Below are 17797 nucleotides of genomic sequence, written 5' to 3' on the forward strand. Positions count from 1 at the left end.
GTAAATGTGTGTGTTCCAGTTTAGTAGAGTGATGGAATGATATGTAGTCAGCTTGAGGCAATTTTTTACCATCATAACACAAGTAATTTGTTTCAAAGTTTCAAATGTTCAAAAGTAGATGAAAGAAATATAGGATACCAGGGAAATATTAAGTGGCCATATACCATATCGACATTGATGATGCTGAGTTTTCAGGATTGTATGTGAAAGCTGCTTTTTGTTATCCCTTCTAAGGTATTTAGGAAAGCTTTTGTGAACAGGATTTACTAGTTATCTTGTATTGAATATTGGGATGGAAAAAGTTGTTGAATGTAATGGGAATATTGTGCTAGATCTTGTGCAAAAGAACTAGTGGTGTTTCATTTTATTCTTTTTATGAAAACTTATGAATTTGAGTTCCCACATTAAACAAAGGTCTTTCCCTAGTATGATGTTGAGGAAAGATGTTAATTCTGAGTTGCAATTGTATCAAATTAAGGGGAAAGCATATCCCTCAAGCATCTGAGTTAAATGTTTTAATCCTGTGTAGATGTATTACAGGTGTGATTTCTTATGATTAGAAAACTTGAAACAAGCAAACCTATGATTCTGAATCTCATGTGAAAATGCTTAAATCTCAGAAGAGATCTTGGGTTCTTTTCCTTTCTCTTAAAATTTAACTTAAGAAACCTTGTTTTATATAAATTTCTTGCAAGATTGATAAAGGCTTACCTGTAGAATTGCAATCATTAGTTCCTGGATGCAGTTTCTGTCTGCATATACCATAGATTTTTATAGTGGGATGTTGCAATGTATTATCCTTGGATAAGGAGTATGCATCCTATCTTGCATAGATTTTTAAGATTAGAGCATCAGTTTGGTGGTATGATGAAGTATGCCAAAAGATTACAACAATTTTAAAACTCATATTAGGAAACCCCATTTTACATCTGTTTCTGACAAGATTGATAAAGACTGACATTTGGAATTGCAGTCATTATTTACTGGATGCAGTGTTTGTCTGCAATTGCTATAGATTTTTTAGTGGTATGTTGGAGCCTAAGATTTTTTTGGTGGTATATTGCAGCATAATGTCCTTGGATAGGAAGTATGCATCCTAACTTGTATAAATTTTTAAGGCTAAAACTTTAATTTGGTAAAATGATGATGATGTATGCCAAAAGATTATGGCAGTTTTTTTATCATTTTGTGGGCCCACATTCATGATTCCAAATTATCAAATGAAAAAGTATATTCCTGAATTTTACTTGTATTTTTTATAAGGATTATTTTCATTGACTCATGCTGTTGCTTTTAATGATACAAGTTGAAGTAGCTTTACAGCATGTTCAATAAACTTTTTGACATTTGAAATTCTTGTAGATATATGAGCAGAAGTGAGTGCCACATAAAGATTTTTTGTCCTCTCATCAAAGCTTTTGTATACTTAGCATGTTGTAGTGATTGAATTTGAGTGAGACTTTTCTTTGCTTGGTTAGAATGAGCCAGTTATAATCTTGGCATTTATCCAGCCTTAGTTTACTGTATCTGGATAGATGCAGTCGATACTTGCATAGAAGTAAACATGGAAAGTTGACTAATGCCACCATTTGGCAGACTCTGGTGGCATTAGAGAGTATTGTGTGTGAAGGGCTTGCTAGTGACATGAGTTATTGGTTATGAAAAGGCTGCCATACATAGTTAAATGGAAAGTCTTTCATGTAATTTTTTTATCCAGGAAACTTCTAGCTTGGAGCTTAGAAACACTAGCTTCCTCGGCTTACTTTTTTAGGCTTGGGAAAGTATCTTAGATCAAAATATACTTTTCTGAAGCTGGAAATATTGATGTAAGGATTTTTTTTCCAAAGAAAATATTTGAAAATGAGAAGGTGAACTTATGCTCTGCCCCAAGGTTGGCATTAGCTTGTATCATTATCAGCATTGTTGCACTATGTATCAGTATCAACATTCTATTCTGTTAAAGTTTTGATACTGTTGACAGGTAACTCACAGTTGAGTTATGCTGTTCTATGATGTCATTTGATTGCTATTAGAAACGTATATTTTGTACATGTTGTAGCAGTTGCGCAGTCACCAACTGGCTGTCTAGTAGTGTCTCGCAGGTTGTCCTACAGTTACTGAAAGAAGTAGAAGGATATATGCATGAGCTGAACAATGCCTCTGGACAGATACTTTCACATCAAGTTTTGCGGCTCATTTTCAAGGCTGCATGGTGAGCCTGGGGGTGATGGCTGAGGTGGCAGAGTGGAATAGTTTCTATCCACAGCCAGTCATCTTTCAACCATACCAATTGAGAGTGCTAATTTTCTTGATTTAGGAGAGGAAATTGAGCAGCTTTTATTTACATTTGGAGGATCAGGCTGATGATCTTGAATGATTAGATATAGGTGATCTGTCTTTGGATTGTGTGGAAAGTTATTTTACATTTACTGACTCATCTTGCTTTGAAAGTTGACTAAGGTGAGACAGGAGATGGTTTTGTTGGCAGTGCTTTCGTGACTCTGATGATAATGCATTTGACTGGTGCAGATGGTAATTTTAAAGACTTTTATCTGTGAATCATCCATTGTAGAAGGAAATAGTATGTATATTAGATAGAACATAATAATCAGTAATCAGTTTTTCATTTTAAGTAAAACAAACCAAAAAACAGGAATGATGGCAAATTAGGCCTTGCTCTTATAAATGTATGCTGAAACACCTACAAGACTTCTGCGCATTATTAGATTGGAAGTAATGGATAAGATGTACTTTTAATTTAATTTTTTCATTATTATATGAATAGTTTTTTAATCAATTCATAAGACATGAATTTTGAGGGTTGGAGAGGAAAAGTTAGGCATAAAAGAGTTAAGAATAAAGTTTCGTTATGTTGGGATTTCTTTTCACTTTAGCAAAATCATCATGTAGAGTAGCATTTGACCTATTAGTGAATAAACCAAATAAGAAACCGTCTTGAAGTGGATTCCACAACTGAGTAGTATTTTGCTTTATAGTGGGAAACTAGAAATTAATGATTCTTTATTTTGTCAAATATTTAAGAATACGAACTAAACTAAGACAGATATCTTCATAAGATATAAACAGATTGTTCTGATTTTATTTTTTGGAAGATTTTTCTTGAAAAAAATTAATGAAGCTAGTGAACTGAAACTCTCTTACCATACTTTTTTTAAAATTTTGAATTACGCATTAAATTTTAGTTCTGTTTTTATCCTTATAACCTGAATCTCTCTCCTTGTACCTTTTTATGCTTCTCTTATATACTGTTATTCCTCAAATCTAAGTTTCATATTTTACCCAGAAACTTGTGTTCTTTCTTGGACAATTTTCTCCACCCTCTTTCTTGATACAGTAATATAGTTCTTTTGGATACATTTATGAGTATACAACATCTCCTTATTGTTATCTATTAGTCATTTCTTATTATTTCTGTCAAAACTGAGCCTATTGAGTATGACCGACCCTTCCTATCCTGTAATTCCTTATTCCCTCTTGCTGTACAAAACCAGCTGTATCTGTCCCCAAGTGAGCAAGGCTTGAAATTACCCTAAGACAACCCACCACCAGCCACCACTAGTAAGGCCTACCAACCACTGCACCATATGCCAGGAACCACATATTAAATCCTAAGGCTAGGTTAGGAATGCACCCGGGAACATACGAGATCACGGGTCTATGGTATTCTTGATAGATGTTTTTATCATTAAGAGTTTTATTGGCCCAGCACTTTGTAAAGCACCCTTTAAGTAAGAAAGATATGCACCATAATTATTATTATTGTGATGTGCCCCAATTTTTGTAGTGTTTTTGTTTTACAGCATTGATTTTTATGAATTCACAGAAGAATTAAGATACTAAGTATTTAATTATTTTTAATATTTTATAAAATTATTATTTAGGCTGTCTAATGAATTTAGAATATAGCTTCTAACAATTTGTCTAGCACTCTTTAGCACTGCTAACCTCATGTGCTTTCACGCCTAGTTCATGATATTTGAATATTTGTTTAGGATTTTTTTGATGTTTCATTGATAGAGAAAACTCTCTGCACATATGAGTATTATGTCCTTTGTATTTTGCTAAAAGATTTTATGTCTAGTTTCAAATGAATGTAATCTTCACATCACCAATATTATGAATGTGTTCAAAGAAAAGGATTGTTGTGTTGGTAATAACATGAACGTAGTGTAGTATTTTTGTTATGGTAGGCTGTGTGGTACTGGTGGTGCAAGTCTGGGTTAAGTGAATGCACAAATGTGTGTATGAGTATGTGACCACAGCATAAGTGGATGTATGCACAGGTAATCACTGCGTGCATGGGTGTGTGCCGACTGCAGCAAGGTGACTGACCTGGGGCGGTGTGTTTTCTAGGTGTGCACTCCCCGCGCAGTGCTCACCACTTCCCGCCAGCCCCGGGCCACCACCATGACCCACCCGCACCCCCTCCCCACCTGCCACCAGCTGCAGGCGGCCACCTCCCCAGCCCACACTCTGTGCCACCTTCCTCCTTAGCCCATCCCCATATGGGTCACCACCACCCTGGATCTCTCCCCCCTTCATTATTGGCCTCTGCTAGCTCTCCAATGGGGCCAGTAGCAGTATCAACGGCAGGACCGGTGGAGGGTGCTCATGTGATGGGGGGAGCACCTATGGGTGGGGGTGGACCAGGGAGTGGTATGCCAGGGCTGGTTGGAGGGGTAATGCCCCAGGGCTACGAGGGGGGCCTCCCACCCCACCCTCACAACTATGAGGTGGCTGCCCACTACTATGGGGCCCCTGACCCAGCCAGGACCTCTTCGGGTAAGTCTTCTCCTGCCCACCACCCATCATATGCACATCACAACTAGGTAGCTTTCATACTCATGTGCACATCACAGCTAAGTAGATTCTAATGTGCACATCACTAATATGTAGCCATGAAATTAATGTGCACATAGCTAGATAGCCATGATAATCATATGCACATCATACAGTACCTCCATTTCTAAAACACATTTTTCTGCTAATATCACTTTTAACAAGATAAGATCTGTAAAGCCACACAGATTTATTTGAGAAAATCTGCACACACATGAACTCTTGTAAAAAAGTATTATGTTTTATCCAAATTAAGATTATGTTTTGTCTCAGGAATGCCTTTTATTTTTTTTCATTTTAAAACTACTTTTTGAATCAAAATAGACATTTAGGAAGATTTCTGTAAAGTATTTTTGAGACTGAAATAGACCTTTCATGTGAAAATGAATATAGTTGGTACAGATAAAGGCCATGAATGTTCATAAAAAAGGGATATTGTAGAAAACCTGTATAGTAAAGACTTTAATACATGTACTAGCATTACTATTGATTATTGATTATAAAAGAAAGGTCAGATGCCACAGAAGTAATTGGAAAATGTTTTTCACTGTAGAGATGTTCATAGGTGAAATTTCAGTATATTCTACATACTTTTAAAGACAGGAAGGGCAAACAAGATACTGATGAATAGAAATGCCATTAATTTGTTAAAGGTTTAGTGTAGGGGAAGACATACTTTTAGCCATTATATGTAGACAGGAGAAGCATGAGCAGACTAAACTGAGTACGTGATAGTAAATCAAGAAGAGAATTTTTTTCCCTCACTCTTTGTATGATGGCACCATGACAGATGGGAATGGGTAGTGTTGTTCAGGATTTTGGATGAGTTAAGGGTGCTTTTTCCTCAGATGGATAACGTTTGCCAACCCTGTATAACCACGGGATTGTGCACCACCTATAGATATAATGAAGAGGTAGAACACCATATACTGAAAGTAAGAGAAAAATGCATTAATTGTTATTAGCGAAGGCAGCAAAAACTTACTATGAAATGAAAAATTAGCTAGGATGGTATGTAGAAGGTATGTTACTCTCCACAGTATGGTTTAACCCTTTGGATGCTGCAATAGATTTCAAGGTGTTCCATGAAAGGCTTCCATTCTAAACCCAAAAATGAATTTTGATTGTGTTATTTAGTTTTCACCTCATTTAACAATAAGATACATACATATAGCATAAAAATTTCATGAAAATGTATATTGTGTCCATGATGTAGCGGTTACCATTACTAACTGAGACATTCATAGGCCACTCAGGGTCAATCCTGGTTGTTCAGGCCCGCTTAGATTCAATTCATGGTCACAGCAGTTAGTTTATATTCCACCCAACTATTCATTCTCTCCTAAGGGGCTGGTTGATTAACTGGGTACCTGTTTTAAACTTTATATATATATATATATATATAAAAAAAAAAAAAAAAAAAAAAAAAAACGAGAGGGGAGGATTTCCAGCCCCCCGCTCCCTCCCCTTTTAGTCGCCTTCTACGACACGCAGGGAATACGTGGGAAGTATTCTTAATCCCCTATCCCCTATATATATATATATATATATATATATATATATATATATATATATAGGGGATAGGGGATTAAGAATACTTCCCACGTATTCCCTGCGTGTCGTATATATATATATATATATATAGGGGATAGGGGATTAAGAATACTTCCCACGTATTCCCTGCGTGTCGTAGAAGGCGACTAAAAGGGGAGGGAGCGGGGGGCTGGAAATCCTCCCCTCTCGTTTTTTTTTTTTTTTTTTTTTTTTTTTTTCCCCCAAAAGAAGGAACAGAGAATTGGGCCAGGTGAGGGTATTCCCTCAAGGCCCAGTCCTCTGTTCTTAACGCTACCTCGCTAATGCGGGAAATGGCGAGTAGTTTGAAGGAAGGAAGGATATATATATATATATATATATATATATATATATATATATATATATATATATATATATATATATAGTGGTAGAGGATGTGTGGATCAGGTGTTTGCTTTGAAGAATGTATGTGAGAAATACTTAGAAAAGCAATGGATTTGTATGTAGCATTTATGGATCTGGAGAAGGCATATGATAGAGTTGATAGAGATGCTCTGTGGAAGGTATTAAGAATATATGGTGTGGGAGGCAAGTTGTTAGAAGCAGTGAAAAGTTTTTATCGAGGATGTAAGGCATGTGTACGAGTAGGAAGAGAGGAAAGTGATTGGTTCTCAGTGAATGTAGGTTTGCGGCAGAGGTGTGATGTCTCCATGGTTGTTTAATTTGTTTATGGATGGGGTTGTTAGGGAGGTGAATGCAAGAGTTTTGGAAAGAGGGGCAAGTATGAAGTCTGTTGGGGATGAGAGAGCTTGGGAAGTGAGTCAGTTGTTGTTCGCTGATGATACAGCGCTGGTTGCTGATTCATGTGAGAAACTGCAGAAGCTGGTGACTGAGTTTGGTAAAGTGTGTGAAAGAAGAAAGTTAAGAGTAAATGTGAATAAGAGCAAGGTTATTAGGTACAGTAGGGTTGAGGGTCAAGTCAATTGGGAGGTAAGTTTGAATGGAGAAAAACTGGAGGAAGTAAAGTGTTTTAGATATCTGGGAGTGGATCTGGCAGCGGATGGAACCATGGAAGCAGAAGTGAATCATAGGGTGGGGGAGGGGGCGAAAATCCTGGGAGCCTTGAAGAATGTGTGGAAGTCGAGAACATTATCTCGGAAAGCAAAAATGGGTATGTTTGAAGGAATAGTGGTTCCAACAATTTTGTATGGTTGCGAGGTGTGGGCTATGGATAGAGTTGTGCGCAGGAGGGTGGATGTGCTGGAAATGAGATGTTTGAGGACAATGTGTGGTGTGAGGTGGTTTGATCGAGTACGTAACGTAAGGGTAAGAGAGATGTGTGGAAATAAAAAGAGCGTGGTTGAGAGAGCAGAAGAGGGTGTTTTGAAATGGTTTGGGCACATGGAGAGAATGAGTGAGGAAAGATTGACCAAGAGGATATTTGTGTCGGAGGTGGAGGGAACGAGGAGAAGTGGGAGACCAAATTGGAGGTGGAAAGATGGAGTGAAAAAGATTTTGTGTGATCGGGGCTTGAACATGCAGGAGGGTGAAAGGAGGGAAAGGAATAGAGTGAATTGGATCGATGTGGTATACCGGGGTTGACGTGCTGTCAGTGGATTGAATCAAGGCATGTGAAGCGTCTGGGGTAAACCATGGAAAGCTGTGTAGGTATTTATATTTGTGTGTGTGGACGTGTATGTATATACATGTGTATGGGGGTGAGTTGGGCCATGTCTTTCGTCTGTTTCCTTGCGCTACCTCGCAAACGCAGGAGACAGCGACAAAGCAAAAAAAAAAATATATATATATATATATATATATATATATATATATATATATATTTTTTTTTTTTTTTTTTTTATACTTTGTCGCTGTCTCCCGCGTTTGCGAGGAGTGGTGTGACACACACATATATATATATATATATATATATATATATATATATATATATATATATGTGTGTGTGTGTCACACCACTTCTGAAACCACACTGCTCTTCCCCAATCTGATGCTCTGTACATGCCTTCACCCTCTCAATCAATACCCTCCCATATAATTTACCAGGAATACTCAACAAACTTATACCTGTGTAATTTGAGCACTCACTCTTATCCCCTTTGCCTTTGTACAATGGCACTATGCACGCATTCCGCCAATCCTCAGGCACCTCACCATGAGTCATACATACATTAAATAACCTTACCAATCAGTCAACAATACAGTCACCTCCTTTTTTAATAGATTCCACTGCAATACCATCCAAACCTGCTGCCTTGCCGGCTTTCATCTTCCGCAAAGCTTTTACTACCTCTTCTCTGTTTACCAAATCATTTTCCCTAACCCTCTCACTTTGCACACCACCTCGACCAAAACACCCTATATCTGCCACTCTATCATCAAACACATTCAACATACCTTCAAAATACTCACTCCATCTCCTTCTCACATCACCACTACTTGTTATCACCTCCCCATTAGCACCCTTCACTGAAGTTCCCATTTGCTCCCTTGTCTTACGCACTTTATTTACCTCCTTCTACAACATCTTTTTATTCTCCCTAAAATTTAATGATACTCTCTCACCCCAACTCTCAATTGCCCTCTTTTTCACCTTTTGCACCTTTCTCTTGATCTCCTGTCTCTTTCTTTTATACATCTCCCACTCAATTGCATTTTTTCCCTGCAAAAATCGTCCAAATGCCTTTCTCTTCTCTTTCACTAATAATCTTACTTCTTCATCCCACCACTCACTACCCTTTCTAATCAACCCACTTCCCACGCTTCTCATGCCACAAGCATCTTTTGCGTACTCCATCAGTGATTCCCTAAATACATTCCATTCCTCCCCCACTCCCCTTACTTCCATTGTTCTCACCTTTTTCCATTCTGTACTCAGTCTCTCCTGGTATTTCCTCACACAAGTCTCCTTCCCAAGCTCACTTACTCTCACCACCCTCTTCACCCTAACATTCACTCTTCTTTTCTGAAAACCGTTACAAATCTTCACCTTAGCCTCCACAAGATAATGATCAGACATCCCTCCAGTTGCACCTCTCAGCACATTAACATCCAAAAGTCTCTCTTTCGTGCACCTGTCACTCAACACGTAATCCAATAACACTCTCTGGCCATCTCTCCTACTTACATACGTATACTTATGTATATCTCGCTTTTTAAACCAGGTATTCCCAATCACCAGTCCTTTTTCAGCACATAAATCTACAAGCTCTTCACCATTTCCATTTACAACACTGAACACCCCATGTATACCAATTATTCCCTCAACTGCCACATTACTCACCTTTGCATTCAAATCACCCATCACTATAACCCGGTCTCGTGCATCAAAACCACTAACACACTCATTTAGCTGCTCCCAAAACACTTGCCTCTCATGATCTTTCTTCTCATGCCCAGGTGCATATGCACCAGTAATCACCCATCTCTCTCCATCAGCTTTCAGTTTTACCCATGTTAATCGAGAATTTACTTTCTTACATTCTATCACATACTCCCACAACTCCTGTTTCAGGAGTAGTGCTACTCCTTCCCTTGCTCTTATCCTCTCACTAACCCCTGACTTTACTCCCAAGACATTCCCAAACCACTCTTCCCCTTTACCCTTGAGCTTCGTTTCACTCAGAGCCAAAACATCCAGGTTCCTTTCCTCAAACATACTACCTATCTCTCCTTTTTTCACATCTTGGTTACATCCACACACATTTAGACACCCCAGTCTGAGCCTTCGAGGAGAATGAGCACTCCCCGCGTGACTCCTTCTTCTGTTTCCCAGCAAGGCAGCAGGTTTGGATGGTATTGCAGTGGAATTTATTAAAAAAAGGGGGTGACTGTATTGTTGACTGGTTGGTAAGGTTATTTAATGTATGTATGACTCATGGTGAGGTGCCTGAGGATTGGCGGAATGTGTGCAAGGTTCATAGTGCCATTGTACAAAGGCAAAGGGGATAAGAGTGAGTGCTCAAATTACAGAAGTATAAGTTTGTTGAGTATTCCTGGTAAATTATATGGGAGGGTATTGATTGAGAGGGTGAGGTCATGTACAGAGCATCAGATTGGGGAAGAGCAGTGTGCTTTCAGAAGTGGTAGAGGATGTGTGGATCAGGTGTTTGCTTTGAAGAATGTATGTGAGAAATACTTAGAAAAGCAATGGATTTGTATGTAGCATTTATGGATCTGGAGAAGGCATATGATAGAGTTGATAGAGATGCTCTGTGGAAGGTATTAAGAATATATGGTGTGGGAGGCAAGTTGTTAGAAGCAGTGAAAAGTTTTTATCGAGGATGTAAGGCATGTGTACATGTAGGAAGAGAGGAAAGTGATTGGTTCTCATTGAATGTAGGTTTGCAGCAGGGGTGTGTGATGTCTCCATGGTTGTTTAATTTGTTTATGGATGGGGTTGTTAGGGAGGTGAATGCAAGAGTTTTGGAAAGAGGGGCAAGTATGAAGTCTGTTGTGGATGAGAGAGCTTGGGAAGTGAGTCAGTTGTTGTTCGCTGATGATACAGCGCTGGTGGCTGATTCATGTGAGAAACTGCAGAAGCTGGTGACTGAGTTTGGTAAAGTGTGTGAAAGAAGAAAGTTAAGAGTAAATGTGAATAAGAGCAAGGTTATTAGGTACAGTAGGGTTGAGGGTCAAGTCAATTGGGAGGTAAGTTTGAATGGAGAAAAACTGGAGGAAGTGAAGTGTTTTAGATATCTGGGAGTGGATCTGGCAGTGGATGAAACCATGGAAGCAGAAGTGGATCATAGGGTGGGGGAGGGGGCGAAAATTCTGGGAGCCTTGAAGAATGTGTGGAAGTCGAGAACATTATCTCGGAAAGCAAAAATGGGTGTGTTTGAAGGAATAGTGGTTCCAACAATGTTGTATGGTTGCGAGGCGTGGACTATGGATAGAGTTGTGCGCAGGAGGATGGATGTGCTGGAAATGAGATGTTTGAGGACAATGTGTGGTGTGAGGTGGTTTGATCGAGTAAGTAACGTAAGGGTAAGAGAGATGTGTGGAAATAAAAAGAGCGTGGTTGAGAGAGCAGAAGAGGGTGTTTTGAAATGGTTTGGTCACATGGAGAGAATGAGTGAGGAAAGATTGACCAAGAGGATATATGTGTCGGAGGTGGAGGGAACGAGAAGAGGGATACCAAATTGGAGGTGGAAAGATGGAGTGAAAAAGATTTTGTGTGATCGGGGCCTGAACATGCAGGAGGGTGAAAGAAGGGCAAGGAATAGAGTGAATTAGAGCGATGTGGTATACCGGGGTTGACGTGCTGTCGGTGGATTGAATCAAGGCATGTGAAGCGTCTGGGGTAAACCATGGAAAGCTGTGTAGGTATGTATATTTGCGTGTGTGGACGTATGTATATACATGTGTATGGGGGTGGGTTGGTCCATTTCTTTCGTCTGTTTCCTTGCGCTACCTCGCAAACGCGGGAGACAGCGACAAAGCAAAAAAAAAAAAAAAAAAGTTTGTTGAGTATTCCTGGGAAATTATATGGGAGGGTATTGGTTGAGAGGGTAAAGGCATGTACAGGCATGTACAGAGCATCAGATTGGGGAAGAGCAGAGTGGTTTCTGAAGTGGTAGAGGATGTGTGGATCAGGTGTTTGCTTTGAAGATTGTGAGAAATACTTAGAAAAACAAGTGGATTTGTATGTAGCATTTATGGATCTGAAGAAGGCATATGATAGGGTTGATAGAGATGCTTTGTGGAAGGTCTTAAGAGTATATGGTGTGGGAGGTAAGTTGTTAGAAGCAGTGAAAAGTTTTTACCAAGGATGTAAGGCATGTGTACAAGAAGGAAGAGAAGAAAGTGATTGGTTCCCAGTGAATGTTGGTTTGTGGCAAGGGTGTGTGATGTCTTCATGGTTGTTTAATTTTTTCATGGATGGGATTGTTAGGGAGGTGAATGCAAGAGTTTTGGAGAGAGGGGCAAGTATGCAGTCTGTTGTGGATGAGAGGGCTTGGGAAGTGAGTCAGTTGTTGTTTGCTGATGATACAGCACTGATGGCTGATTCAAGTGAGAAACTCCAAAAGCTGGTGACTGAGTTTGGTAAAGTGTGTGAAAGAAGAAAGCGAAGAGTAAATGTGAATAAGAGTAAGGTTATTAGGTTCAGTATGGTTGAGGGACGAAGTTAATTGGGAGGTAAGTTTGAATGGAGAAAAACTGGAGGAAGTGAGGTGTTTTAAATATCTTGGAGTAGATTTGGCAGCAGATGGAACCATGGAAGTGAAAGTGAGTCACAGGATAGGGGAGGGGGCGAAGGTTTTGGGAGTGTTGGAGAATGTGTGGAAGGTGAGAACGTTGTCTCAGAGAGCAATAATGGGTATGTTTGAAGGAATAGTGGTTCCAACAGTGTTATATGATTGCGAGGAATGGCATATAGATAGGGTTGTGCAGAGGAGGGTTGGAAATGAAATGTTTGAGGACAATATGTGGTGTGAGGTGGTTTGATCGAGTAAGTGATGAAAGGGTAAGAGAGATGTGTGGTAATAAAAAGAGTGTTGTTGAGAGAGCAGAAGAGGGTATGTTGAAATGGTTTTGTTACATGGAGAGAATGAGTGAGGAAAGATTGACAAAGAGGATATGTGTCAGAGGTAGAGGGAACGAGGAGAAGCGGGAGACTAAATTGGAGGTTGAAGGATGGAGTGAAAAAGATTTTGATTGATTGGGGCTTGAACATACAGGAGCTTGAAAGGTGTGCAAAGAATAGAGTGAATTGGAACAATGTGGTATACCAGGGTCGATGTGCTGTCAATGGATTGAACCAAGAGCCTGTGAAGCATCTGGGGTAAACCATGGAAAGTTTTAAGGAAAGGGAGCTGTGGTTTTGGTGCATTACACATGACAGCTAGAGAATGAGTGTGAACAAATGTGGCCTTTTTTGTCTTTTCTAGCACTTTTATTTTTAGCACACCTCTCTCTTACCCTTTAATTTCTTACTTATCGAATCACCTCACACCATATTTTGTCTTCCATCATTCCATGTCCAATACATCCACCCTCCCCTGAACATCCTCATTTATAGTCAATGCCTTTCATCCACATGGCATTGTTGGAATCACTATATCTTTAAACATGTCCATTTTTGCTCTCCCAGATAAAGACCTCTCATTCCACACATTCTTCAGTGTTCTTAGAACCTTTGCCCCCTTCCCCATCCCTATGACTCATTTCTTCTTCCAAAGTTTCATTTGCTGCCATGTCCACTCCCAGATATGTAAAACACTTTAATTCCTCCAGTTTCTCTCCATTCATACTCATACTCCAACTAACTTCCTTTTACCTTGCTAAAGCTAATTACCTTGCTTTTTATTCACATTTGCTCTCACCTTCCACCTTGTGCACACACTTCCAGACTCGGGCACCAACTTCTGCAGTTCCTTGCTTGAAATTTGCTACTAGTGCTGAGTCATCAGCAGACAACAAATGACTTACTCCTTGGCCCTTTCATTACCTGCTGAATGGGTACTTACTCCCTCTCTCCAAGACTCTTGCATATACCTCTTTCATCACTGCATTTATAAACAAACAGCCATGGTGACACCACACTATGCTGCAGCAGACAAACTTTCACTTCAGACCATTTACTCTCTTCTTGTACACACATCTAATACCCTTGATAAATCTTCTCACTATTTCTAGCAGCTTTCCTACCAGTCCAAATCTTACAACATTCCATGATGCATCTCTTTCAACTGTATCCATGCTTTCTCCATATCCATAAATGGCAAATACAAATCCTTGTGTCTACTTGACTACATTTCACACTCATTCTTTGAAGCAGACACCTGAAACACACATCCTCTACCACTTCTGAAACGACACTGCTCCTCCCTATTATGCTTCACCCTTTCAGTTGCTAGTTTCCCATACAACTTACCAGATACTGTCAACAAACTGTAGTTTAAATGCTCACCTTTATCATCCTTGCCAATGCTCAGGCACCTCGCCATGGTCCATAGATACGTTGAAAATCCTAACTAACTGATCAGCAAATCAGTCGCCCTTTCCATAAGAAATCCAACTGGAGATACCATTCATTCCAGCCACCTTGCCATGTTTCATACTACATAAGGCTTTCACCACCTATTTTCTTTCTTCCCTTACCTCTCTTCATGACTTTTATTTTATTTTGTGCAGCATCCCAACCCAAACACCCTTTATCTGCTGCCCAATGACACACATTCAACAATATTTAAAAAACTCATTCCATCTCATTTCATCACTACCTGTTACCACATCCCCACTTACCCCCTTTCCTGATGATCCCATTTGTTCTTTTGTTTTCACTTTATTAACCTCCTTCCGAAATAACATTGTTTTTTCCCCTGAAGTTTATGATCTTCACTCACCCATCTCTTGCTCTCTTTTTCATTCCCTGCACCTTCCTCTTTACCTCCTGCCACTTTCTCTTGTCTTTCAATTATTTGCACTCTTTCTCTCTAAGTATTGACCATGTACCTTATCTATCTTACCTCTTTCACTAGCAACTTTATTTCATAACCCCACCACTCACTATCCTTCTAATCTGCTTACCTTCCACCGTATGCATGCCACATGCATCTCCCTCATATGCCAGCACTGCTTCCCTAAATACCTCCCATTCCTTACCCATTCCCCTAGCTTTGCTTGCACTTACCTTTTTCCATTCTGCACTGCACTTACCTTTTTCCATTCTACACTGAATCTATCCTGATACTTCTTCACACAAGTTTCTTTTCTCCAAGCTTACCACTTTCTTCTCAGCCTTAATGTTGTCTCTTTTCTGAAAACCTTACAAATCTTCACCCCAGCTTCTGCAAAATAATGATCAGACAACCTAATAGCTGCCTCTCTCCATACATTTATGTCCAAAATGTAATCCAGTAATGCCCACTGACCATCTTTCCTACTCAGATATATATACTTGTGTAAGCTCCTCTTTTCAAACCAGGTATTCTCAGTCACCAGTCCTTTTTCATACACAGCTCCACAAGCTGTTCACCAATTCCATTCATAATACTGAATACCCCTTGCCTCCAAATTATACCCTCAATAGCCACATTACTCACTTTCACACTTTTATTTACCAAAACCCATTCTCTTGCATCAAAACTTCACACTTTTATTTACCAAAACCCATTCTCTTGCATCAAAACTGCTGACTTGTTCATTTAGCTGCTTCCAGATCACTTGCTTTTCATGACATTTCTTTTCATGTGTGGTTACATAAGCACTAATAAACACCCATTTCTCACAATCCATTTTCCTTTTTAACCTCATCATTGTAGAGCTCACTTCCTTATAATCCTGTCACACACTCCCACAACTCATGCTTCAGCAGTTTGCAACTGCAACCCTTTCCTTAGCTCATGCCTTCTTACCATCCCATGACTTCATTCTGAAGACGTTTCCAAACCATTCTTCTCCTTTACCCTTGAACTTTGTTTCACTCACAGCCAGATTATCCAAGTTTCTTTCCTGAAACATAGTACATATCTCTTCTCTCTTCTTATCTTCCTTACGTCCACACACTTTTAGACGTCCCAGCCTGAGCCGTCAAGGAGGATGAGCACTCCCTGCTTGGCTCATATCCTTTTTTTGCACTTACTTGATCATTGTTTTCCTGCATTAGCGAGGTAGTGCTAAAGGCAGACAAAGGAAGCTGCATTCACTCACATCCATTCTCTTACAGTTATGTGTAATGCCCTAGTCCTGTCCATTGACAGCACATCAACTCCAGTATACCACATCGTTCCAATTCACTCTATTCCTTGCATGCTTCTCACCCTCCTGCATATTCAGGCCCCAATCACTCAGTATCTTTTTCGCTCCATCCTTTCACCTCCAATTTGGTCTCCCGCATCTCCTTGTTCCCTCCACCTCTGACACATATACCCTCTTTGTCAGTCTTTCCTCACTCATTCTTTCCATATGTCCAAACCATTTCAACACACCCTCTTCTGCTCTCTCACCCACACTCTTTTTATTACCACACATCTCTCTTACCATTTCATTACTTACTCGATCAAACCACCTCACTCCACATATTGTCCTCAAACATTCCATTTCCAACACATCCACCCTTCTCTGTACAACCTTATCTATAGCCCATGCCTCGCAAGCATATAACATTGTTGGAGCTACTATTCCTTCAAACATACCCATTTTTGCTCTCTGAGATAATGTTCTCTCCTTCCACACATTCTTCAATGCTCCCAGAACCTTTACCCCCTCCCCACCCACTGACTCACTTTCACTTCCATGGTTCCTTTCGCTGCTAAGTCCATTCCCAGATATCTAAAACACTTCACTTCCTCCAATTTTTCTCCATTCAGACTTACATCCCAATTAACTTGTCCCTCAACCGAATTGAACTAATAACCTTGCTCTTATTCACGTTTTCTCTCTACTTTCTTGTTTCACATACTTTTCCAAACTCGGTCACCAACTGCTGTAGATTCACACTCGAATCATTTACCAGAGCTGTATCATTGGCAAACAACAACTGACTCACTTCTTAGGCATTCTCATCCCCGGTGGACTACATACTCACCCCTCTTTCCAGAAAACTTGCATTTATCTCCTTAACCACCCCATCCATAAACAAATTGAACAACCATTGGGACATCACACACCCCTGCCCCAGACCGACCTTCACTGGGAACCAATCACTCTCCTCTCTTCTTACTCGTACACATGCCTTACATCCTTAGTAAAAACTTTTCACTGCTTCTAGCAGCTTACCTCCCACACCATATTCTCTTAAGACCTTCAACAAGGCATCTCTATCAACCCTATCATATACCTTCTCCAGATCCATAAATGCTTCGTAGAAATCCACCTGTTTTTCGAAGTACTTCTCACACACATTCTTCAAAGCAAACACCTGATCCACACATCCTCAACCACTTCTGAGGTGCCTTTTAGTAGAATTGAGTGCTAAGCATGTTGAGTCGAGATTGTAATGACATAGCTTGAATAGTGCATTCACATACTTATGCTATCTTAGCAAACAAAAGAAAGAAAAAAATGAAAATTTTATTTGAATTACTTCTTTAAATGAAGAAGCTCCAAAGTGGAGAGAGTTGAATAAGATGCTGAATTTATCTAAAGGCATACATTATTCATACTTATGTATACAGAAAATCCAATCATTTTATGCACAATGGATTATTTTGCTCAAAAACTTATAAACACATGCTCATATTTTTTTTTATATATACTAGGAAATTCTTGTATTTTGTGCCTTTTTCTATATGTGCATTCAATAATCCAAGTATAACATCAAAGAAGATGTAACATAACACCATTGTGGGAGATTCTGTAGATATAGGCAGAGATTGGTTGATGCACTTATGGGTTATTTTGACTGAAAATTCATAAGGACATGCTCATATCTCTGAGATTT

At 39.5% G+C, this 17797-nt stretch overlaps 1 protein-coding gene across 24 annotated transcripts in view; it reads left to right on the top strand.

The window, feature by feature from the left end:
- The window catches only part of LOC139753727 (uncharacterized), a 1039260-nt gene that overhangs the window by 862103 nt on the left and 159360 nt on the right, over positions 1 to 17797 (top strand). For 20 of the 24 annotated variants that reach the window (XM_071670490.1, XM_071670488.1, XM_071670497.1 and 17 more), the window contains one exon: positions 4375 to 4803. The exons of the other annotated variants lie outside the window; for them this stretch is intronic. In XM_071670490.1, coding sequence (XP_071526591.1) covers positions 4375 to 4803 — 429 coding nt within the window. The remainder of the gene's footprint in view (positions 1 to 4374; positions 4804 to 17797) is intronic. 24 annotated transcript variants of the gene reach the window in all.

This window comes from Panulirus ornatus, chromosome 15 (genome assembly GCF_036320965.1).
Source record: "Panulirus ornatus isolate Po-2019 chromosome 15, ASM3632096v1, whole genome shotgun sequence".
In the NCBI taxonomy this organism is placed as follows: domain Eukaryota; kingdom Metazoa; phylum Arthropoda; class Malacostraca; order Decapoda; family Palinuridae; genus Panulirus; species Panulirus ornatus.